Source organism: Rhinatrema bivittatum, chromosome 1 (genome assembly GCF_901001135.1).
Source record: "Rhinatrema bivittatum chromosome 1, aRhiBiv1.1, whole genome shotgun sequence".
NCBI lineage: Eukaryota > Metazoa > Chordata > Amphibia > Gymnophiona > Rhinatrematidae > Rhinatrema > Rhinatrema bivittatum.
Window position 1 is genome coordinate 419,261,020 of NC_042615.1, and position 24,168 is coordinate 419,285,187.

The 24,168-nt window shown below is 46.7% G+C and overlaps 1 protein-coding gene across 3 annotated transcripts in view; it reads left to right on the plus strand.

Annotated features, from left to right (window-relative positions):
• GRHPR (glyoxylate and hydroxypyruvate reductase) overlaps nucleotides 1-24,168 on the plus strand; it is a 152,149-nt gene that overhangs the window by 25,170 nt on the left and 102,811 nt on the right. For 2 of the 3 annotated variants that reach the window (XM_029603034.1, XM_029603042.1), the window contains exons 3-4: nucleotides 6,732-6,804; nucleotides 21,714-21,830. In XM_029603034.1, coding sequence (XP_029458894.1) covers nucleotides 6,732-6,804; nucleotides 21,714-21,830 — 190 coding nt within the window. Of the gene's footprint in view, nucleotides 1-6,731; nucleotides 6,805-6,940; nucleotides 6,980-21,713; nucleotides 21,831-24,168 lie in introns of all 3 variants that reach the window. The other variant, XM_029603025.1, reaches the window with a different exon arrangement.

Below are 24,168 nucleotides of genomic sequence, written 5' to 3' on the forward strand. Positions count from 1 at the left end.
ATGGCAAGTAAATGGGGAGAGGCCAGGGTCTTGTGTTTGCCAGAAGATAAGGATCCAGTTTCCCAGTCCTCTCGGGTGAGTGGTTGCTTTCAAGACTACCAGTGTTTTCGGCCTTATGGGGAGGTTCTTCCCAGAGATCCAGTCCGTTCTGCAGATCTCAGTCCTTTCACTTCTGAGGTCCTTGAAAGGATACGGGCTCCGAAGGCAGAGACCCTCAGTCTTCCCAATGAAGATTTGTGGGCTCACCTGATGGTGCGGGAGATAGGTAGTCGTCTATCCCGGTTTTATCATAGTTGGGTCCAGATAAATTTGGATCAATGGGTTCTCGAACTGGTTCGGAACAGCTGTGCTCTAGAATTTGCATTCCACTGGATATCTTCATGGTTTCTCCATGCAACCTCCCCTCGGAAGAGGGTAGAACTGGAAGCAACATTACAACAGCTATTGATTATGAAAGCGTTGGTTCACTGTTCCCGAATTGCAGTGAAAAAGTGGCCGATATTCCATTTATTTAGTTTTGCTCAAGAAGGAAGGGTCTTTTTGGCCCATTTTGGATCTCAAGGGTATCAGCTGACATCTTCGAGTCACGTATTTCAGGATGGAAATGGTGCGCTCTGTTATAATGGTGGTTCATGCAGGGGAGTACCTCATGTCGATGGATCTGAAAGAGGCGGATCTGCATATTTCCATCCGGCAGGTTGGAAATATGTAGCGGAAATGTATCAGCAGTTCCTCCGATTTTCCATCCTGGATCGTCATTACCAGTTTCAGGCCTTGTCTTTCAGATTAGCCACAACGCCCAGGACGTTTTCCAAGGTCATGGTAGTGGAGGTCAAGGAGAGCATTTTGGTTCACCCCTATCTGGACGACTGTTTGATTCAAGCCAAGACATGGGAAGAGAGGTTTCGCGTCTCCTGCAGCATGGTTTCCTTGGTACAGGAACTAGGCTGGGTGGTGAATCTGAGCAAGAACATTTTATAGCAGTCTCAGAACTTGGAGTACCTCTGACAGAGCAGAATATTTCTGCCAGAGTCTCTGATCCACTTGTTGATGCTGCAAGTCCGATCCCTGCGGAACTCTGTTCATCTGACCGTGTGGTCTTATCTACAGGTCCCGGGGTTGATGACTGCCACATTAGAAGTAGTTACCTGGGCAAGGGCACGTATCGCCCTCTGCAGCATACTTTTCTCTCCCGATTAGAGTGCGGTGAGGCTGCTCCTTCCGTTAAGAAGTGAAATCCCAGTTGGACTGGTGGTTACACGAGGACCATCTCAAGAAGTGAATTTCCCTGATGGCACTGGATTGGTTGGTACTCATGACAGATATGAGCCTTCGGGACTGGGGGCTCACTGTCAGCAGTTGGTGGTACCAAGGGCTTTGGAAGGCAGTGCAGCAGCAGTCTAACATCAGCAGACTGGAGGCACAAGCGGTTTGGTTGTTGTACCTGCAGTTCGCTGAGCGGCTAGAGCAGGGGTCAGGAACCTTTTTGGCTGAGAGAGCCATAAACGCCACATATTTTAAAATGTAATTCCATGAGAGCCATACAATATGTTTAAAACTAAATACAAGTAAATGTGTGCATTTTATGTAAGATCACACTTTTAAAGTACAATAAGTCTCTGAAAATATTACACCAGGCCTTAAGACACCAATACATCTCCTATTAGGAAAACGGACCAAGTCAGGCTGCTATAGAGTCCTACACAGAAACTACACGCCAGCAGAAAACCTCACCTGAATCACGTGCTGTCCCTCACCTAACATAGAATAAAGAGACCAAAACGCATAACAAGAAGCATGCAGACAAAAACTGAATTGGAAACTGCAACAAGCCAGAGTCTCTGTATGCAGTGTAACAAAGGAAAAAAGAAACATCACACATCCTTATAAAACAAATCAAGAAATATAAAATCATCAGCAGTAAAACTGTACTAACAAAAAGAACATATTTCGAAACAGCTGATGAGTGGAATATCCAATAATTAAAAACTCATATAAAACATTTCCAGATACCAACAAAATATTTCAAAATAGCAGACACAAAGATCCAGTAATGAAAAATAATAAGGATACAAAAATTTTTTTGCTCTGCATACCTGGGAACGTTTGATATCCAGGTGTCCTGAGATTGTTCTGAATTAGCAGGAGGTGGGGTGGTTTGCTTGGAACTTTCTCCTCTCTCAGTCACATACCAGCGCTCTCTCTCACACTGGCTCTCAATGACACACCTATACACACATGCTCTCAGTCACTCACATATACAAATGTTTTTTCTCTCTCACTTATATAGGCTCTTAATTACACATTTACACACATGCTGTCTATCTTTTCACGCTTACACACACACAGGCTTTCAATCACATAAATACATGCTGTCTTTTTCTCTCACACACAGACTCTCATTCACATGCTTACAAACATGTCCTCTCTTTCTCTCATTTACACACAGGCTCTCAATCACATACTCACATGCTCCCTCACCTAAATCAGCTCTCAATCACACACAGACACACATGGTCTCTCTCTCTCATTTAAACACAGGCTCTCAATCACATACTCACATGCTCCCTCACCCAAATCAGCTCTCAATCACACAGACACACATGGTCTCTCTCTCTCATTTAAACACAGGCTCTCAATCACATACTCACATGCTCCATCACCTAAACCAGCTGTCAATCAGACACAGACACACATGATCTCTCTCTTACTTATACACACAGGCTCTTAATCATACATACACATGATTTCTCTCACACACAAAGGATCTCAATCATACACACATACTCTTTCAAACAGGTTTTCAATTACAAACTTACACATACAGGTTCCCAATGGTAAACTTACATTCATGCTCTCTCTCTCACAGGCAGGCTCTCAATCACAGACATACTCTCTTTCACATATACAGGCTCTCAATCATTCACATACATGCAATCTCTCACTCACACACACAGGATCTCAAACACACATGCTTGCTCGCTCATTCACTCTCTCTCTCCCCCCCCCCCCGGGAACTCGCGGCAGCCACCTCCCAACGCTAACCTCCTTCATTTTCAGCCCTCGCGGAGGCGAAGGCGGAGTCCCATCGGCCGCGGTTGAAGATTTTCATTTCCTCCGAGCCGCGCTGCAGTCTTCTTCCCGCGCAGGCACCCGATGCTCTCCACTTCCTCTTCCGGGCCGCGGGAAGAAGAGAGCACGCCGGTGCTCTCTTCTTCCCGCGGCCCGGAAGAGGAAGTGGAGAGCATCGGGTGCCTGCGCGGGAAGACCCGCGCAGGCACCCGATGACTCCAGCGCTGGCACCCGGCTGACACCCGATGACTCCCGCGCAGGCACCCGGATGACTCCAGTCGGCGTGCTCTCTTCTCCTCCCCCCCGCGGCCCGGAAGAGGAAGTGGAGAGCATCGGGTGCCTGCGCGGGAAGAAGAGACCACACTAACGTGGTCTCTTCTTCCGCGCAGGCACCCGATGCTCACCACTTCCTCTTCCGGGCCGCGGGGGGGGGGGAGGAGAAGAGAGCACGCCGGTGCCGCTGACTCCAGCTGTCCTGCCGCGTTCCACCGGGCTGACAGCATTTTAAGCCCGGGCGGCGGAGGACCGGGGAGCAGCTGGGTCAGCGGGGAACCGCGAAGTATGGCGACACGTGTCTGCGAGCCAGATGCAGCCCTCAAAAGAGCCATATCTGGCTCGCGAGCCATGGGTTCCCGACCCCTGGGCTAGAGGCTCGGGCGGTCTGGATAATGTCTTGACTATGTGTAATGGTGGCTTCTATCAATCATCAGAGTGGAACCAAGTGTCAACGTGTAATAGGAGATGAGTGCATTCATGGTATGGGCGGAGCAGCATCTCCTAAGCATATTAGCCTCTCACATTGCCAGAAAGGACAATATCAGAGCAGATTTCCTCAGCAGGAGAAGCTTGGACCCAGGAAAATGGAAGCTGCTGGACGAGACCTTTCAGCTCCTGGTAGCCCGCTGGGGCCTACTGGATCTAGCCCCACTAGCAAACTGCAACAATACAAAAGTTCCACGCTTCTTTAGTCGCAGGCGAAACCCAAAAGCTATGGGCATAGATGCTCTTGTTCAGGATTGGCCAAATGGCGCCATGCTGTATGTGTTCCCTCCTTGGCCTTTTATAGGCAGGCTGGTACAGAAGATTGCAAGTAAAATCAATACTGTCCTTTTAGTGGCTCCAGATTGGGCTCGAAGACTTCTGATGGGCAGTCCCCTCCGGCTACTAGCTTGGACGGATCTGTTATGTCAGGGGCCCATTCTACTTGAGGATCTGGGTCTCTTACAGTTTGGCTGCTGAAAGGGCTCAGTTGTTGAAGCATGGTTATTCATCTTCTGTAATTTCCACTCTTCTTCGGGCTTGGAAATTTTCTACTTCTCTAGCTTGTGTTAGAGTTTGGAGGATCTTTGAGGTTTGGTGTTCTGAGCGAGGCACTCAACTGTTCAAGGTGGATATTCCTTTTAATTTTGGAATTTTTACAGGATGGCTTGCTTAAGGGTTTGGCCCTTAATACCTTAAAGGATGAAGTTGCAGCACTGGCTTGTTACAAGGCAAGAGTCAATGTAAAGTCTTTATCTTTCTTTCCAGATGTGTCCCGCTTCTTGCAGGGAGTTAAACATCTTCGTCCCTTGTTGCGGCTTCCATTGCCTTTGTGGCATCTTAACTTGGTCCTCGACTTCTTGGCAGGTCTGAGTTTTCGACTGCTGCAGACTCTTTCCTTGCAAGTGCTTACTTTGAAGACAGTTTTTCTGGTAGCAAACTGTTCGACTCGTCTGGTCTCTGAGCTGCAGGCTCTTTCTTGCTGTAAGTCTTTTCTCTGTGTGACTCCGTGCCACTTTCTCTTGTATCTCCTCAGCTCATATTTTTTTGGTTTGAAGTGTATTATTGATCCATGGGGCTGAGTTAGATCTCTTGGTTGAGAGACGTTTCAAGGGAACAAGCTTATCAAGGGTAGATTTTAGTGAGGAGTTCCAGAAGTCTAAAAATTCCTCCGGTGATTACAGGTATTACTGTCTAGAATAGGTATAAAGTTGGATGCCAGGTTCTTAAGATCTAAATGACCTCGTTTAAAGCTAGTGGTTTTATTCCTATGGGAAACTTGCTTCAGATATTTGTGTATGAGTGAGATGATGAGGAAGTGTTCACTCCAGGGAATTTCAGTAATTGAGACATTAGCTTCGTTTATATAAAAGCCTGCAGGGTTAATAAACACCATATCTAAGCAGATGCCTTTCTTATGTGTGGGAGAGGAGGTGATTTGCTTCTAGCCACAGGAGAGTAGGATATCAAATAGTGTTTGGGTAGGGGATGAGGAGGTCGGAAGGTGGAGGTTAAAGTCCCCTAAAATTATGGTCATAGCGGGATTTAGATTGAGATTAAGGATCGATTCACAAAGTGAAGAGGGATTATGGGCAAGTAGTCCTGGTGGCAGTAGGTCAGACAGATGTTGAGATTTCAGGCATAACAATTCGTGTGGAGGAGGAATAGAGAAGTCAGCTATAGAGAATTTCAGGCGGGATTTAAAGACAATGGCTATTCCTCATCATCTTCGCCCTTGCCTTTGGTTTCTGAAGGTATGAGAAGTTTCAAGATGTCATGGTCTTTCAGCCAAGTTTCAGTGATACATAGACAGTCATATGTTCCAGAGGCAAGAAAGTCGTAGATGACAGCAGATGTTTTTGATATAGATTGTGCATTGATGAGAACAATAATCAGTGGAGTATATGTAATAATGGATATCATGGTGTTTAGAGTAATGTTGGTGAGGGTTCTGGCATATGGAAGGTGGAACTGGCAGCAAATACCGTTTAAACCATAGCTTCCTTGTCCTGTGATGATTGGGAAAGAGTTGGGTTAGATGGCAGTTCATACTCACATTTGTCCATCACCGCCATGATAATTAGTTGGCAGGCGTGAACGAGGTGCTCATGAAGGGGCGCACGAAGGGGCCAGCTCTTTTGTTGCGCTCCTTCGTGCGCGAAACAGAGGCATGCGCTTACCGGCGATGGTGTCTCCAGCATCTGCACCTCGCTTGTGAAGCCCTGCGCCTGTTGATGTCAGCGCTGAGCGGGGCAGAAGAGCAAGGCCCGGGAGTCTCCATTGTCGGGAGTGGTGCAACCAGGATTTCAGTCGGCAGCCAGGGGAGGGGTCTGGCCGACAAAGGGGACCAGCAGCAATGCAGCAGCGGCGACGATAGCAGCGATGCCATCGGTGCCTCGCTAGTAATTTCTCCTTCCCTTGCACTGTGAGCCTTTAGGGATGAGGATCCTTGATGCCGGCATTGAAAGCTTGTGTGAGAGAGGAAGGGAGGGAGGCACTTAGCACCAGTTGAATCTTCTAGAAAGAGGGAGATGTCTCAATCTCCCATCGCCATGTCATTTGTTCAGAGATATAGTGGAAACAAAGTAATATTTTTTGCAAGAGCAGGAGTCCCCCTCCAAATATTGACTCTGAAGGACCCCAAAGTGTTTAAGAATATTCTATTATCAAGAAAAGAAAAAGAAATAACTGATCTGACCACAGATGCACATAGAATAAGAGCATGAACACTGCAATCTCCAACTCGGAGAATATCCAAAAGAAGCAGCAGTAGATATATTTTTTATTTATTTACTTTTCCCATCAAAATCATAATGTGTCACTTCTACCAAGAAATATGATGCTATTTTCAGAGTGGTTTAGTTTGGTTTCTGGTAAACATTTGTGTTTCTCTTTTGCAGGGCCAGATCTTAAAGTAATCAGTACCCTCTCCGTGGGGTTTGATCACCTTGCATTAGAAGACATTAAGAGACGGTGGGTTACTATTTTATTTGGTTGTGGAGTTGGGTATTTTGGGGTGTTTTTGGTTTATTTGGTTTAATGCTATGGTCCTGCATATTAGAAAACATTTCTCCACTTCATCTTTTGTTCACTGAATTTTTTTTCACAGTTTTCCTTCCAAATTGTGTGGTGAAGGTAATGCAGGCAGGTAATTCAGTTGATATTAGTAGGTTGTTAGATTTTATTGGGTTTGACCTTAAAACCAGAAAATATGTGCCCTCTTTAACCAGCAATTTAATTTGCCTTCAAAGGTTAGCTCTAACTTTTCCTATACTGTAACTGAAAAATGTCACACAACTCACAGTTCAACCTAGCTTTGTCTCTTTGCAGATATCTTTTGAAAATATTAACATTTGAATGCAGAATTTTTTTTTGCCTGCCTTTTGGCAAAATTAAAACCCTACAGTTTTAATGTAGTGGTTCCAAAAGTGCGGGTCGTGACCTCTCATGGGGTCACAAAATCAGTGCATGAGCTCACAGAAATAGAACCTCCATTCTGACCAACACATATGACTAGTGATCTAGTGTGCATTCATTGGCCTTGCCTGCTCCTGTATAGGCTTTATGTCAATCCAGAAAGTTGCACAGAGAACCAGGCCATGTAAGCACACAACGAATCACAGCAGTTGCCACTGCTGTTCATTCCCTGCTTTGAGTGACCAACCAGCCAGACATCTCATCATTTCTTTCTCTGTGTTTTAGTGACTAGCTACTAGAAAACAGCAAAACAGGAGAAGATGAGTGGACATCTGTTAGTTTTGTTTGAGATCCTGTGAAATTTCACCTGGCTGATGCAATATGATCGCGTAAAAACATGCATCCAAACTGGGCACATGTTTTTTGAACGTGTGCACATCCACCTCTCCTGGATGCTCGATGCAATAGGCAAATGAGCTGCTGTACTAAAAGGGATGCACAATGGATAATTTGTGTGTCCTTAGAGCTCTGCATTGGGTGCATCCACACCAGCCTGGCCAGAGCTCCTTCCTTCCCCCCCCCCCCCCCCTCCTCCCGGCAAGACTGTTCCTGACTGGTCCTTTTCACTGACACTTGTTGGTGAAAGGACCAATCCCCTTTCAGGACTTTGGTCCATTCACTGTTACATCGGCAGTAAGTGAATGAGTGAATAAATTAATATTAAGTACCCAACACATAATATTAATTTATTACTCCTTCAATCGGGCCAGAACTTGGGGATGCTTCTTTCTGTGGTTCCTCCTACTATATCGCAACAATACTAATAGGAGGAACCACAGAAAGCAGGATTTCTTTTTTGTTGAGCCCTTGAGCACAACATGATTCTGCTTTCTGTGGTTCCTCCTATTTAGTATCACAACAATACAAATAGGAGGAATCAAAGAAAGGAGGTTTTAGTGTTGTTTCGTGAGCCCTTAGGCGCTGAATGCTTTAATGCATGCTTCCGGGCCGACGTTAAATTTGCCGCATTAAAATGGGTGCCTTGGCTGCGTGACAATTTTTGGCATTGCAGGGTAATAGCTAATAGCCTCATCTACATGGAATTTGCATGTGATGAGGGCTATTAACTATGTGCTCGATTGGACGTGCATTTTGGACGTGCTAATCCATGTATTGCATTGAGCTTAAGTCTAGCGCGTCCAACCGCATGTTAAGCAGCATGCTGACCTGAGTGCCCGTTATTGCATCGACCTGATAGAAAGAAGTGACCAGATGTCTGGTACCTGAGCTGTGAGATACAGACAAATAGCATCGTTCATACATAGTGACATAATTGGAAGAGGAAGCTAGGCAGACTGCTTCCCAAACTGTCCTAGTCAAAATGTGTACATACCCAGGACCCTTCACCAAATACATTATCATCAAAATCTGGCATTTTTTTCTAGTTTTAAAGATGTAAAGATGTTGCTATGTGTTTTAAAATAATTTTTAACAGCTTTTGTATTGCCCTTCTGTTTTGGACTTTTGCCATTTTTGGTTGTGTGACCATTTCTTTTAAAAGTCTTTATTTTATTTTGTGATTTTTTTTTATGTACGTTACATTGTTTTGATTACATTTAGTATAAAAACGGTATATAAAACATTTTAAATAAATAAATGTTGGGACTGACTCACCAATAAGTCCTCTGGACCCCTTAATAGGTACAGGCATGCAGTTCATGATAACTTCCTGTAAGATTATTAGATTGTTCTTCCTCACTGACTTTACTATACAGAAATGTATTAAGAGTTGCTCTTGAGTAAGGTGACCAGACAGGTCCATATCTTAAGGGACTGGCTGAACAAACATTGCTTTTGCCCAGTTGGTTGCACAAAGATGTGGATCTCATTTATCTCAGAAAAACAGATCTACAGCTTCATTCTTGCAGTTAGAACTCAGACTGGATCAGCCTGACCCTTATGGGGGATGTGGGATGTTTGGTTTGATTTTAATTACAGTATACTGCACTGAAATCTTAAACTTGCCAGGTTCTTATGGCCTGGATTGGCCACAGTTGGAGACAGGATGCTGGGCTTGATGGACCTTTGGTCTGACCCAGTATGGCGGATGGGGAGCCAATGAGGATTTTGAGGATCGGGGTGATATGGTCGAATTTGCGTGAGTTGATGAGTATTCTGGCGGCGGCATTCTGAAGAAGTTGAAGGGGTTTAATCGTGGCTTTTGGTAGACCAAGTAGGAGGGAGTTGCAATAATCTATTTTGGAAAGGATAGTGGCTTGTAGTACTGTTCGGAAGTCGGTAAGGTGGAGTAGAGGTCTGAGTTTTTTTTTAAAGTGTTGAGTTTAAAGTAACAATCTTTCATAGTCGCGCCGATGAATTTTTGGAGGTTGAGGCGATGATCAATTATGACACCTAAATCTCATGCATGTTGTGAGAAGAGAGATTTTGGGAGGGGGGGGAGTACTAATGTTGTGATGAGGAGTTTAGGGCAAGGTTAAGGCGGGTGAGGAGGCTATTTATCGATGAAAGTGCGTTTCCCATCTTTTAAGGGTGGAGGTAAGGGAGTCTATAATGGGGATGAATATCTGAATGTCATCCGCATATAAGAAGTGGGGGAGGTCAAGATCGGAGAGGAGTTGGCAGAGGAGAAGTAGGTATATATTAAAGAGGGTTGAGGACAGTGAGGAACCTTGGGGTATGCCTCTGTGGAGATGGATGGGTTTAGATTCATAGTCATCTATTTTAACTTTATATAGTCTGTTGGTAAGGTATGGTTTGAATCATTGGAGGGGGGTGTCAAAGATGCCAATTTCCTTGAGGCGTGTTAGGAGTATGCTGTGGTTTACCGTGTCAAAGACCATGGAGATGTCAAGTAGTGCTAGTAGGTGTGAGTGACCTTTGTCAAAGCCCTGTAGAATGGTGTCAGTAAGGGAGAGAAGGAGGGTTTCTGTGTTGTATAGTTTACGGAAACCAAATTGAGAAGGGAAGAGGATGTTATATGTCTCAAGGTGGTCAGAGAGCTGGGCGTTTACTACTTTTTCGAGTACTTTGGATAGAAAAGGAAGGTTGGAGATGGGTCGGAAGTTGAAGAGGTCATTAGGGTCAAGATTGGGTTTCTTAAGTAGGGGTTTGACGGTGGCTTGCATAAGGAGGTCAGGTATAATCCCCGAGGACAGCGAACTGTTTATGATGTCAGCAATAGGTTTTGCGATGGTGTCCGAGGGGTGTCTGGCTGGTTTCATTTTTTGGAGTATCTTTCCTGTTTCAGCGGACGAGGACAGGTCAAAGTTGTTAAAGGGAGTTTGTGCGATAGTAGTGAGGGGTATGGAAAGCAGGGCTGTGGGGGAGAAGCGTTGTATGAGTTTAGTGATTTTTTTCACTGAAGTAGAGGGCAAGTTTATCGCATTTCGATTGTGTGTCTGAGCTTGTTGGGGTGGGACTGGGGGCTTTGGTGAGCTCAGTTACATAGGTGAAGAGGGCTTTCGCATTAAATTGTAGGTCATGTATTCTGATCGCATAGAAGTCTTTTTTTTAGTTTTAAGGATAGCAGTTCAGTATTTGTGTAGGGTGGTCTTGTAGTTGGACAAGAGGGTTGGGGTGGGGTCTTGGTGCCATTTCTTTTCCAGGAGTCTCAGGGCCTGTTTAAGTTTCTTGAGTTTGGAAGTGTACCAGGGTTTTTTTTAGTGTTGCTGGATGTGTTTAGGGTTTTAGTGGTGAGGGGGCATATAGAGTTGGCAATGTTGGAGGTGATCTCGTTCCAGGATGATATGGCAGTTTTGGTGTTAGTGAGGTCAAGTTTATCTAGGCTGTTGGAGAGGGTGGTAATGAGGTAGTCTCTACTGCAAGGTTTCCTGAATTTGATAGTTTTGTTGGAGTGGGGATTAGGGTGATTGTAGATTATGGAGAATTGGGTTGTTAGAAGAGAATGGTCAGACCAGGGGATAGGGGTGCAAGAGGGGGCTGCATTGGATTGGATATGGGAGTTAATGAATATTAAAACAAGCTTGTGGCCAGCTTTGTGGGTGGGAGTGTTGACTATTTGGGTGAATCCCATGGCTTTGAGGGAGGAGAGGAAGGCTTTACATGAGGGTGTGCAGGGGGTAGCGTCAACGTGGAGGTTGAAGCCCCCCAGAATAATGGAAGGGCTGTCCAGATCGATGTTTTTTTGTGATAAATTCTGTGAGTGGTATGGGGTTATTCTCAAGGAGGCCAGGTGGGGCGTATATAAGGCAGATTTGTAAGTGATTTGATTTAAAGAGGCCAATTTCTAGTTTGGGTATAGAGTTTGCAGTGTGTGATGTAAGTTTGAGCTCTTTTTTTGCCGCTAGTAGGAGCACCCTTCTTCTTTTTGGTCGAGGTATTGAGAATATGTCATAGCTGTGTAGAGGTAGTTGGTTAAGGAGTACGCTGTCTGTTTCCTTAAGACAGGTTTCAGTTAAGGCGAGTATTTCAGAGTTAGAGTCTAGAAGGATATCGTTGAGGATGGGTATTATTTTTTTAGATGGATTGAGAGTTGCAGAGTAGGAGTGTGAAGGCAGTAAGGCCTCGAAACTGTGTGAGGGGGGAGAGCATGATGGGAAGTAGGGATCTGTGACGTGGCGTGTATACTTTAGTAGGTGGCTTCCTAGAGTTAAGGGACCATCGGTTGAAAGTCCGCATGATGGCTGTTGCAAGCGGGCTTGTGAAGAGATACAAAATTGAAGGGAGTTAAGGATAATAGCGGAGGTGGTCAATGGACGGGATGAAAGAATATAAGTAGTGCTGTGTGAGGATGGTAAGATGGAAGAGAATTGCAAGGGGGGAAGAGGTGTGAGGAGGAAGCGAGCGTGGGGGCTGGCAGGGGTGGGTATGGGGTAGGTAAGTCCGTATGGAGTAAGAGGCGTTGAAAGGGGGGGTAGGGTGGGTAAGGGTGTGCTGGAGAGGGAAGGATGGGAAGAGAGAGGCTGAAGGGGAGGCGCCAAGGGGTGCGCTGGGGGCAGGTCCCTTTGTCGTGCAGCGCCAGAGGCTCGCCGGGGCGCTTACTGATCTGTCCCTCATCGCGTTTCCTCTGATGTCGTTCGAGGGAGGGCAGAGCCCAAGGGCGCAGGCCCCAAGGTGTCTGGGATCGGCTGCGTCCAAGGTGGAAAGACAGAGGCGGTGGCAGTGTCGGGCAATCAGGGCGAGGTGCGATGACCGCACAAAAGGGCCTCAGGTAGGCTCAGGGAGTTCTTTGCGGTCTGAGGAAGATCCAGTTGTCGGCACGGATGGTTACGGTCATGTGCGGTCCTACGGTCGGTGGGGCCGGCACAAGGTGTCAAGACCTGTCGGCAGCCCACGGGGGGGCTCCAGGCTGGTCTTGGAGGGACACGAGGCACGGGCGGTTCTCATGATTCTAGGTCGCTGGTGCGGTTGAAAAGTCTGGGGTGAGGTCAAAGGGGCGCTCTAAGGGGCAGGCCCCTTTGGGGTGCGTTCCTTTCGGCGCGCGACGCCCAGCACGCAGCACCAGTGGCTGGTGCCTGGGCTTTATGGGCCCGTTCCGTCGCTCGTGTGAGGTCAGCCGTGCGCCTGCCTTCTGATTGGATGAGGGCCTCGGAGGTAGGAGGGCCTGCGGGTGTCGCGAAATCGCTGTTGGGTGGGAGGGGGGGCTCTTAACCCAACCGGGTGCTGCCGATTGCGCGAGCTTCAGGAGGGCCTCAAGGGTGAAGATGTCCGGAGTAGAAAGGAATCATGCAGAGAGTAGAAAGCCTCATGCAGGTCCAGGAGGCATCCACAACCCCCAGTACCGATGGCGGGAGGCCTTTGCAAGCCGCATATTTTGGAGGCAGGAGTTGCCTATGTCGCAGACGCATTGTATGACTTGGTACGGAGCTTGGCGCGTAGTATGGTGTCTGCTGTTACGGCTCGTACACTTCTCTGGTTGTGTAATTGGTCAGCAAACTTATCTTCCAAGTCTCAACTCTGTAACCTCCCCTTTAAGGGCAAGCTTCTCTTCGGGGAGGATCTCAACCAGTTAGTGAAATTGCTGGGGGAGTCCAAAGGCAATCGACTGCCGGTGGATAGGAAACCTTCTGGGATGGTTTTTCCCCCTTGGGCTCGTTTTTGGGATTCTCGCAGATTTCACCCTGGTAGGTCTTCAGCTCCTTCGGGGTCCAGGCCGGGTTCGGGACGTCAGCAGTCCTTTCATGGAGGATGGCGCCCAGGCAGAGAGTCCATGGGCCAGGGTACTGGTCATGGAAAACCTGCCCAGTGAAGCCAGGGGCACCCATTCTGTCATAGAAGCTGTCTGAGGCAGATTGTCGAGCTTCTATGCGGAATGGGAAAAGATTATCTCGGACCAATGGGAGGTGGTCCGGGACGGTTACGCTCTCGAGTTTTCGCGCTCGGTGCGGGAGACCTTTGTGGAGTCTCGCGTTGCTTCGCGGGTCAAGCGCGAAGCAGTACAGGGGACCCTACAGCGGCTGCTCGATCTCCGGGCCATTGTTCCAGTTCCCCTGGCGGAGCAGGGCAAAGGACAGAATTCGGTCTACTTTGTGGTCCCCAAGAAAGGGCACCTTTCGTCCCATTCTGGATCTGCAGAAGGTGAACAGATGTCTGCGAGTTCCTTGTTTTTGCATGGAGACGTTGAGAACTGTGGTGGCTGCAGTATGCAGAGGAGAGTTTCTCGCGTCATTAGACCTCACAGAGGCGTATCTCCACATTCCGATTCACCAGGCTCACCAGCGGTTCCTCCGCTTCCTCCGCTTCATGGTGATGGGCCAACATTTCTAGTTTCAAGCTTTTCCTTTTGGCCTGGCGACGGCCCCACATACTTTCACCAAGGTCATAGTGGTTGTGGTGGCGTTCCTGCGCAAAGAGGAAATCCTTGTTCACCCATATCTCGACGACTGGATAATTTGAGCGAAGTCTCAGGAGGACCATGTAAGGTTGGTCCAGAGGGTAATGCTCGGCTGGGTCATAAATGTCCAGAAAAGTCACTTGGAGCCCACGCAGTCGTTGGTCTACTTGGAAGCGCTCTTCAACACCTGCCAAGGCAAGGTTTCTCTGGCAGCGGACCGTGTAACAAAGTTGCAGGATCAGGTCTAGGCCCTGCTTCAGAGGAAGTCTCCGGTTTGGCATCACTTACAGGTTCTAGGATCCATGGCCTCCACCTTGGATTTGGTCCCGTACGTTGCAGCGTGCGCTGTAATCGGGGTGGAGTCCGGTGTCGGAACAGTTCCATATACCGTTGCCTCTACTTCCAAAGTCCAGAGTCAATCTATCATGATGGCTTTCACATAGCACCCTGGTACAGGGAGTAGGTTTGGACCCCCCGAATTGGGTGGTTTGTTTATTTATTTATTTATTTATTTATTGGGTCTTATATACCATCACTCGGGTTCCATTGCAACGGTTCACAACAATAAATACATTATAAACAATAAAACAATACATTATAAACAATTATTATTATAAAACAATACATTATAAACAATAAAACAATCAAATAAAATACATATAAAATTTAAATTACAACCGATAGCAGCATTACATAAAATAATTCTAAAATACATCAAAAACTCCTGTTCACTCCACCTCCTTTCTCCTAAAATAAGCTACTGTATGAACTCTAAACTACCTAAAACAAAATCAGAACGTTAATACATAAAACATTAAACAGTAAAATAGAGCATAAAACAGCCTTCAAGGCTGATTGGAATATGCCTCCTTAAAAAGCCACGTTTTTAATCCTTTTTTAAACTGTTTAAAATTCACCTCCATTCTAAGTTCTACCGGAACCATGTTCCATAAATTCGGACCTGCCAATGTGAGGGCTCTTTCTCTCACTTGATTTAGACGAGCTGATTGGACTGAAGGTACCGTTAGTAGCCCTTTATTAGCAGAATGCAGATTTCTCTGAGAAACGTGTAATTTAATAGCTGCGTTTAGCCAATCTACATGATCTCCGTAAATCAGTTTATGTAAAATACAGAGAGACTTAAATTTAACTCTGTATTCAATTGGTAACCAGTGCAAATGAATTAAGGTTGGTATAATATGTTCACTTTTTCTTTTCCCAGTCAAAATACGTGCTGCTACGTTCTGAAGTACCTGTAATGGTCGGATAGTGGAAGCAGGTAATCCTAATAGTAGGGAGTTACAATAATCCAAACTGCCAAATAGTAATGATTGTAAAACTGTACGAAAATCATTCAGCTCAAGCAATGGTTTCATTCGCCGAAGAATTAAAAGCTTTGCATATCCCTCCTTTACCTTTGTTGTGACGTGTTTTTTAAAACTGAATTCTGAATCTAAAATTACGCCCAAATCCCTGATAATCTTTGCGAATTTGAGTATAGTGTTATCTCCACGGAGGCCAGTCTGTCCGGATGGGGTGCAATTTGCCTCAACAAATCTGCCCAAGGGCTTTGGTCTCCAACGGAAAAATCCTGGTCCATCAACCGCCTCGAGATGAGGGCTGTCGGACTAGCCCTCAGAGCATTTCTGCCTCTGGTCAAGAACACAATGGTTCAGGTGTTTAAGACAACGCAACAATGGTGGCTTATATCAACCGGCAAGGCGGGACATGGAGTCTCGCGGTGGCATTGGAGGTGAGGCTGTTGTTCACTTGGGCGGAGCACCATCTCAAAGGAATCGCCATGTCGCAGGCATGGAAAATGTACAGGCGGACTTCCTCAGCAGGCAACAGCTCGATCCAGGGGAGTGGGAGTTAGCTCCCAAGGCTTGGAAGCTCATTTGCGCCAGGTGGGGCATGCCTCAGTTGGATCTGATGGCAACTCGAGCCAATGCGAAGACAGAATGCTTCTTCAGTTGTCGTCGTCAAGAAATAGGCTCAGTAGGATTGGACGCTGTAGTGTGTCCGTGGCCCACGGGCATTCTTCTCTATGCTTTTCCTCCCTGGCCTCTCATCGGTCGGCTTCTCCGACACATAGAGCGACATCCAGGCAGTGTAGTGTTGGTGGCTCAGGAGTGGCCGCGTCGCCTGTGGTTCGCAGACATGGTGCGAGTAGCTCTAGAAGGTCCCCGTCAAGGGCCCATATTTTCGGATCGGGAGGATCACTTCTCTCTCGCGGCTTGGCTTCTGAGAGGCCGCGATTGAGGGAATATTCAGAGCAGGTCATTTCCACTCTTCTTCAGGCATATCGGCCTTCTACTTCTATGGCTTATGTTAGGATCTGGAAGTTGTTTGAGGCGTGGTGCTGCCAGCGCTCCTTGGATCCCTTGTCAACGGAGATTCCCCAGGTGTTGGCCAAAGGTTTAGCTTTCATCTCACTTCGGGTTCAGGTGGCTGCTTTAGGTGCCTTAAGGAGCAGAGTTCACGGTCAGTCGCTGGCAGTGCACCCAAATATTTCGTGTTTCCTCAAAGGAGTAAAGCATTTACGTCCTCCTGAATGCTCCTTATGTCCAGATTGGAGTTTGAGCCTTGTACTTCGGGGGTTTGCGGAGCCCCTTTTGAGCCTTTACACAGGGCTCCCATTAAGGATTTGACCTTGAAGACCCTTTTCCTTGTGGCTATTTGTTCTGCTCGACGCATTTCAGAGTTACAGGCTTTGTCGTGTCGGGATCCTTTTCTTAGCATTTACGATGATTGAGTTTTGCTGCGCACGGTTCCTGCTTTTGTGCCCAAGGTGGTCTCTGCTTTTCATGTCAATCAAGTGGTGGATCTGCCAGGATTTCCGCAGTGGTCCAGGGATTCCCCTCAGGAGAGGGAGCTTCATCTTTTGGATGTGCGTCGCATTCTTTTGTGCTATTTGGAGGTTACCAGTGACTTATTTATTTATTTATTTAGAATTTTTATATACCGAATTTCCTGTTAGGAAACAAATCAATCCGGTTTACAGGTAACAGCAAAAATGCCTCGGGACGGGAAACAGTGCCCTTGGCTTTACAAGAAACCTATTAAACAAGGCTTTACATATTAAACAAGGCTTTACAAGAAACATATTAAACAAGGCTTTACATGTAACATAATGAAACAGTACCTATTCGAAGAATCAACAAAAGGCTTTGCATGTAACATAATGAAACAGTGACTATTCGAAGAATCAACAAAAGGTAGCTTCTCTGGGATAACTACTGGGTTGACTACTTAAATGATGTCACAATACAATAAACATGTATAGAAGATTAAAAAGTGGAGGCAGATTGTGTAATGTAGTCTTTTGGGTGGTGAAGTCCGGAAACACATAATAATAATATAATAACATTGTATAATATACAAGTGATCCACATAATATACAAGTGAAACACATAATATACAAGTGAATATACACATAATATACAAGTGAAACACTTGTATATTATGTGTATAATATACACATAATATACTTGTATATTATGTGTATAATATACAAGTGAAACACATAATATACAAGTGAAACACATAATAATAATATAATAACATTGTATAATATACAAGTGATTCCAGCGGTCGGACCATCTGTTTGTTTTTTGTTTGGGGGTCCTAAGAAGGGTGACAAGGCTTCGAAGGTGACGATTTTGTGCTGGATTAAGGAGGCTATCTCTTCGGCCTATATTGCCCGCAGGCATCAGGTGCCCTTGGGTCTGAGAACTCATTCCACTAGAGCCCAGTCTACTTCCTGGGCTGAGTGTCAATTTCTGCCGCCTCAGGAGATCTGTAGAGCGGCAGTTTGGTCCTCCCTTCACACTTTCACCAAGCATTATCGTTTGGATGTTAGGGTGCACGATGAATCGTCCTTTGGCGTGGGTCTTTCGGGTTCCCGCCCAGTGTAGAGTGGCTTGGTACATCCCACTGGTCTGGACTGATCTGGGTATGTTCAGGAAAGGAAAATTTGGTTCTTACCTGCTAATTTTCTTTCCTGTAATACCACAGATCAGTCCAGAGGCCCGTCCCTTTTCACATTCTGAAAGACTACCTTGAGAGGTGATAGTTCCTGAAGAAGCAATTTGGTCCTTTTGCAAATGCTCCGGACAGAGCAAGCTCCGAGTGATCTAGTGGTTTTTGTTTTATCTGTTCCAGGCGAGGGGTTGGCTGTTGAGTTTTTGGTTCCAACCCCCTTCGCCCTCTAGTAAAGTTTAGTAGTTTGGGCTTGGGTACAGGCCAATACTGAGGGGTCTGCAGGTGGCACTCTCTATTATGTAGCAGTGCCCAAAGTTTTTGTTCTTTGACTCCATCTGCTGGTAGGAATGCACAACCCCACTGGTCTGGACTGATCTGTGGTATTACAGGAACGAAAATTAGCAGGTAAGAACCAATTTTCCTTTGTACCTGTAAGTCAATAGTTCTTTGAAGTTTTTTTTTTAAGTTAAATTCTTTCTTCCTCTGCAGCAAGGAACACTGGAAAGTGCAATGTGCAAAGACAATATGCTCTATCTGCAAAGCACTGTTGTAAGCACACACAATATATGCACATACACAGAGGCCCACAGACAGGCACACATGCGTACAGGCACCCACACAGAGGAACAGAAACACTCAAGCAGACATACACACACACAAGCAGAGAGGCACAGGCGTGCGCACACACACAAGTGTACACCCATGTAGGCTGTTATTGACCAGACAACTCTAGCAACACTAGGTAATGTTCACTAATATGCTCTGTCTGCGAAGCCTGTCTTTCATGTCCCAAGTGTGCCTATGCCCACCTGTCCCAACACAGGGACAGGTGGGCATAGGCACACTTACACATAGGCGCACGCAAGCTCACACAAGCGAGCAGATGTGTGCAGAAGCACACAAGCTCACGCAAGCACATAGAAGTGCACATAAGCACTTCTATGCAAGCTTGCACAAGCGTACAGAAGTGCACAAATCTCACACAAGTGTCCACAAGCTCACAAAAGCATGCACAGACTCCCCCAAGTGCACACACTGGCTTGCACATACACACAGGCAGGCACAAGTTCCCTCACACACAAAGGTGCAGGCCCCCTAAGCACAAACAATCACTCACACTCACACAGGCTCCCCCAAATACATACCAGAGTACTCGAATTATGCCAGGTACTTTTCATTAGTTAAGTATAAAAGGTAAGGCTGCTTTTGGTTATGGAGAGAGAGAGTGGGATAGATACAGGAATGTAGTCCTGAGGTAAGACCCAAATTGCAGCCCCTAAATTGTCTGCCTACTTGTAACAAAGGAAAAAGCAGTTTCTGGTAGATGGAAGTTTTCTGGTAATTAATTATCCTGAAGAAAATTGCTTATTCAGAAGTACTGAGACAGTTGTTTGTTATTTTCTAGTAAGGGCAAGCGCACTGAGTTTACTTCTGCTCCCGAGGAGCAGTAAGTATAGAAATAAAAACAAATTGTTGTACCTAGGTAGGGGTTAGGGGTCAGGGTGGCGAGGGGGAAAGGGAGGATGGTTAGTTAGGAGGGTAGGGAAGTTCCCTCCCAGTCCGCTCCTTAATTGGAGCGGACTGGTGGGAACTGGGAAAAAGGCCAATTGCATCACCGCACGTTAATTACACCCCCCCCCCTCGCGTGGAAGAGCCTACCCGCCTGCACATGCGTGTGCATGTTTATAAAATAGCCATGTCCATGCGCGTGCGAGTCTTAAAATTGACCCTTTAGTGTATAAAAATTAGCATTTACACGCATAAGTAGTCTCTACTTGTGTATTCCATATTTTATAAAAGTTGAAAATGCATGCATATTTACACGTGCATATATACAAGTATAAAAAAGGGGGTGGTCTAGGGGTGTTCTGGGGCAGGGCCAACACTTTTGTGCGCAAGTTGCTATTTTAAAAGAGACATAAGTACATTTTCCAACTTATTTGTGTGTTTGTACACCTGCTAATTATCTGGCGTAAGTAATATTAAACGTGTTTATTGTGCAGTACCTTCTGGGTGGGAGGTCTGAGTGAACTGGAGGGAGTTCAAGTTGAAGAACCAGGAAAATCTCAATGGCCTGGAGAAGAACTGGGCAAACTGGTGGACTAATTGGTAAACTGGTTAATTTTATTTACACGCTTATGTTTTCAAATTGGCCAACTTGCGTGCATAAATCAGGACTTATATAAGTCCTACTTTACTTTGTGTGAAATATACTTGGCATATTTTTAAAATAGGTAGGAAAAGTAGACATGTTCAGTGCATTGATATACATTGTTTTAATGCATTGCATGTATTCACATGTATTTACATGTATGTTGCAGGGTAGAGATATACACATTGTATTAAATGTGTGTATTTGATACATACCTCGTACAGATTATGAAATACTTGTGTATTGTTGCTCAAGGCCATATATGCATGTATATGCCACCGCGTGCATTTGTTTGAAAGTTATCCTCTGTTAGTCTAAGTGAGAAGGAATTATCAGGAGAATTGCTATGAGTTTATTCAGAATAGAGGGAAATTTTTACTCTACTTTGGAGATCATCTGGTCCACACAAAGCATCCTTGCAGATTCCCCAAGCCTCAGTCCAAAATTATCTAATCCCCTCATCCCCAATATCTGTCCCCCCTCACAACCTCTTCTTTCCAATAATAGGTAATCAGGTAGGACCCCCCCCCCAACCCCTTGGTGGTGGCCTAGTAGCCCTCACCCCAGACCCCTCCTGACTCCTCCACTTTTAGAAACTCATTGGTGTCAGTGGAGGGCCTGGGACGCCATTGGTATCCCTACCCTGGGTTACTTATTATTGGAAATGGGGGGGATAGGGGGCCAGATACTGGGGGTGGGGGGTTTAGATAAAGGGGGGGTTTGGTTCAGGGAGTATTTGCAATCACGGGGAGAGGTTTGTGGCAGGGCATCACCACATGGTGCTCTTTATTGTTTTTTGAACATTTTATTGTAGAGCTGCCTCGACTGGCAGCCCCAAGGTGGGCAGGGGATCTAGTAAGACACCCTCCCCCCCCCCCCCCCCCGTAGCTTTTTCATTTTACTGTTTTGGGGACGGGGGATGGGGGGGTCATAGCGGCCACATATGAAGGGACTATAATTATCATTTATAATTTGTGCTCTTTCCCTACATTGGTGAAAATGCTGGTAAACAGTGAAACTTAAGGAACTCAGAAGGTGTCCTCTGGTGGAAAATCTTCAGTAAAGTAACATGGACCATAGAAAAGAAAGTTAAGGATGCGGAGTGGGGATAAGAAGGTGGAGGGAATCCTTGAGAAAGCAGGATGAAATGCTTCTGTATGGCGAGGGTTGTGGACACCTGGAATAGCCTCTCAGCAGGGGTGTTAGTAATCAGAACATTCATATAATTCAGGCACAGCTGTGAGCAAGGGAGAGAGATGACCAAAGTGATCCGGGTCTACGGTGTACACAGAAGAACTGGGTAACTGAAAGTACTTTATCTTCCAGCAAATACTGTGCAAGAACTGATATAAAGAAGGAATTTGAGGGACAATTATATTTGACCATAAAAAAAAAGCAGGAAAAACTGAAAGGGGCTTTATATATTAACTTGCGAGTAAACAACATTTACATTTTGTCATAATGGGGTTTTTTTTTTGTTGTTTTTTTTAAATCCCAATTCTGTATGTTCCATAGAGGAATTCGAGTCGGATACACCCCAGATGTGCTTACAGATGCTACTGCAGAGCTCTCTGTAGCCTTACTCCTAGCCACAGGCCGCAGGCTGCCAGAAGCAGTGCAGGAGGTCAAGAAGTGAGTATGTGAAACGTACTGGAGGTTTGTGTACTGACTGGTCCATTGGCCATGCTGCAGCTTTGGAGGACGACACTGCACATGTATGTTTGTAGTTAAGTGTATGTACAAAAGTGAATGGTACCATGTGAGCTCTTTATCTGGAGTCCCAGAGTGTTATCCCAGGATCCCTGGAATGCTCCTCTTTGGGTTATGGCGGAGTTTGTCTCTTGAGATGGTGCCAGCTGCTCTATCCCAGAAGGAGCGCTGTTTACCATTGAGCTGAAAGCCACTGATCATAGCAAGAAGTGGTGGCTCAGTGTCTGTCAGGTTCTAAACTGGGTTTATTTAAATTAGCAGTTTCTTTTGTTGTACAGGACAGGGTTTATTTCAAAGCACAGATTTCACACGCAATAGACGTCGGATTCATTCACCACAGGAATTCTAATCACAGATACAAGTTCCCTTACAAGTAAATTTTCAATGGCCTACGTGCGCAAATTTTTGGGTTCATACTCTTGGTTGGGCCTTGCACGTGCTGCGCACATTTTACAATGGGCCCTGCCACGTGTGTAAACTCTGCTATGTGCCAAAGTGCCAGGCCTCTTCAAAGGGGAGGGCCCGGAGGCGGGCCAGGACAGCGCCATTCAACACTGTCCTGGGGAAGCACACGCTGACAGCTGGCCGGTGCGCAGAGATTACTTCTACTCCAGAGGTGCATTAAATAATAAAATAAAAAATTTGGGGTTCCCTGTATGTACCCAGATCAGTCTAGACACCTGGGTTTTGCTTCCCTTCTAGCAGATGGAGAAAGAGAGAAACTTCGAGGGCCCCCTCATAGTCCGGTGTGCCACCTGCTTCTCTTCAGTATTTCTCTGTCTCCAGCAGATGGAGGTGGTGCAAAACCTGCGGTTCTGTACCCAGATTTAAAAAAAAAAAAAAAAAGAAAAGAAAAAAATATAGTGTAGTGAAGACTGGAAAGTCTAGCCTTCCAGGGGGTTGTTTAGGTCCTGGTGGGACCAACCCCCCTGGTGGTAGGCATACAGCGAGCAGGGATTGGGGACCCTAAAAGTTGCTCCTTTGGTGCTGGGGGTGAAAGCTGGGGGACCTGCTCCCTCCCCTTCAGCCTCCAGTCTGCAGACACTACCGGGGGATCAGGAAAGTATCCGCTTCTTTGCCAGTTTTTTTGTGGTTTGAAAAAAAAAAAAGAGCAAGGTTTTTAAACTTGTCAGGTAGCAGCGGTCGGATTGCAGGGGGAGGGGCGGGGAAGAGGCCCGGCCAGCACGAAAGTTCGCATGCGCATCAGGAGAAACTCTGCAGCGGCTTGCCGTTTTGCTCCTCTCCCCCCCCCCTCTTGTTTCCAGCCCGGGGCGACCATGCCGCTTTGAGCCGCTGCTCTCCGTCAGCTCGTGGCTCCCAGGCCGTACGTCCCATAATCCCTGCCCTCTGTGCATCTCCGGTGGGGAGGGGGCTTCTGGGAGCGCGGCAGCGGCTTCTGCTTTGCTGCGGTCAGCTGCGCAGGCACAGGGTGCTCTTGTGCTTCAGGCTGATCCATTCCCCCTCAGCGCGGGAACGGTGGGCATTTTGGATGCCTTCCACGTGGCTGAGGAGAGTGCAGCAGCGGGAGGGGATCTCCCTCCTCAGTTGTTTCCCGCTGACATGAGGCCCAGGGAGCCTCGGGGACACTGGTTGAGGAAGAATTTGAGCCAGTGGAAGGGGAAGGAGGGAGTCCTTCCGGGTTTTCTCCAGAGTTTGTCGTCCTCTTGCACCAGGCCTTTTTAGCCAGCAGCGCTTTTAAGCGCAAAGGGGCCCCCAGGAGTGAGGGGGGTCATGAGCCCCCTCGCAAGGTGCCCTGGCCGGGGGATACACCTGCCGCCCTCAGGCTCCGTACTATCCAGGCCCCCATGGTGCGGGGGGGGGGGGGGGGGGGAGCGCAGGAGGGTCTCATCGGAGGGCTCGGACCTGGATGCGCACTTAATTGAGGCACTTCCTCCCCCAGTGGATCCGGATGCTGGAGATGATCAGGTGCAGTCCCCTACCATGGAAGGGGATGACCCTAGGGTGCTGCGCTTATTCCAGCGCAAGGAGTTGGCACCCCTTTTTCCACATGTCCTGACGGAGTTGGGCATCCTGTACCCGTTGGCAGCACCAAGTGTGGATCCGGCCATGGTGGGCTTGAAGAATCCGGCAAAATCCTTCCTTTTTCACAAGATGATGAGACAGATGATTGTCTGCAAGTGGGATACTCCAGAGACGGGCCTTAAAGTCAGGAGAGCCATGGATAAGCTGTCCCCGCTGTTGGAGGATATGCTGGAACTGCTGAAACTTCCCAAGGTGGACGCGTCTGTGTTGGCGGTCA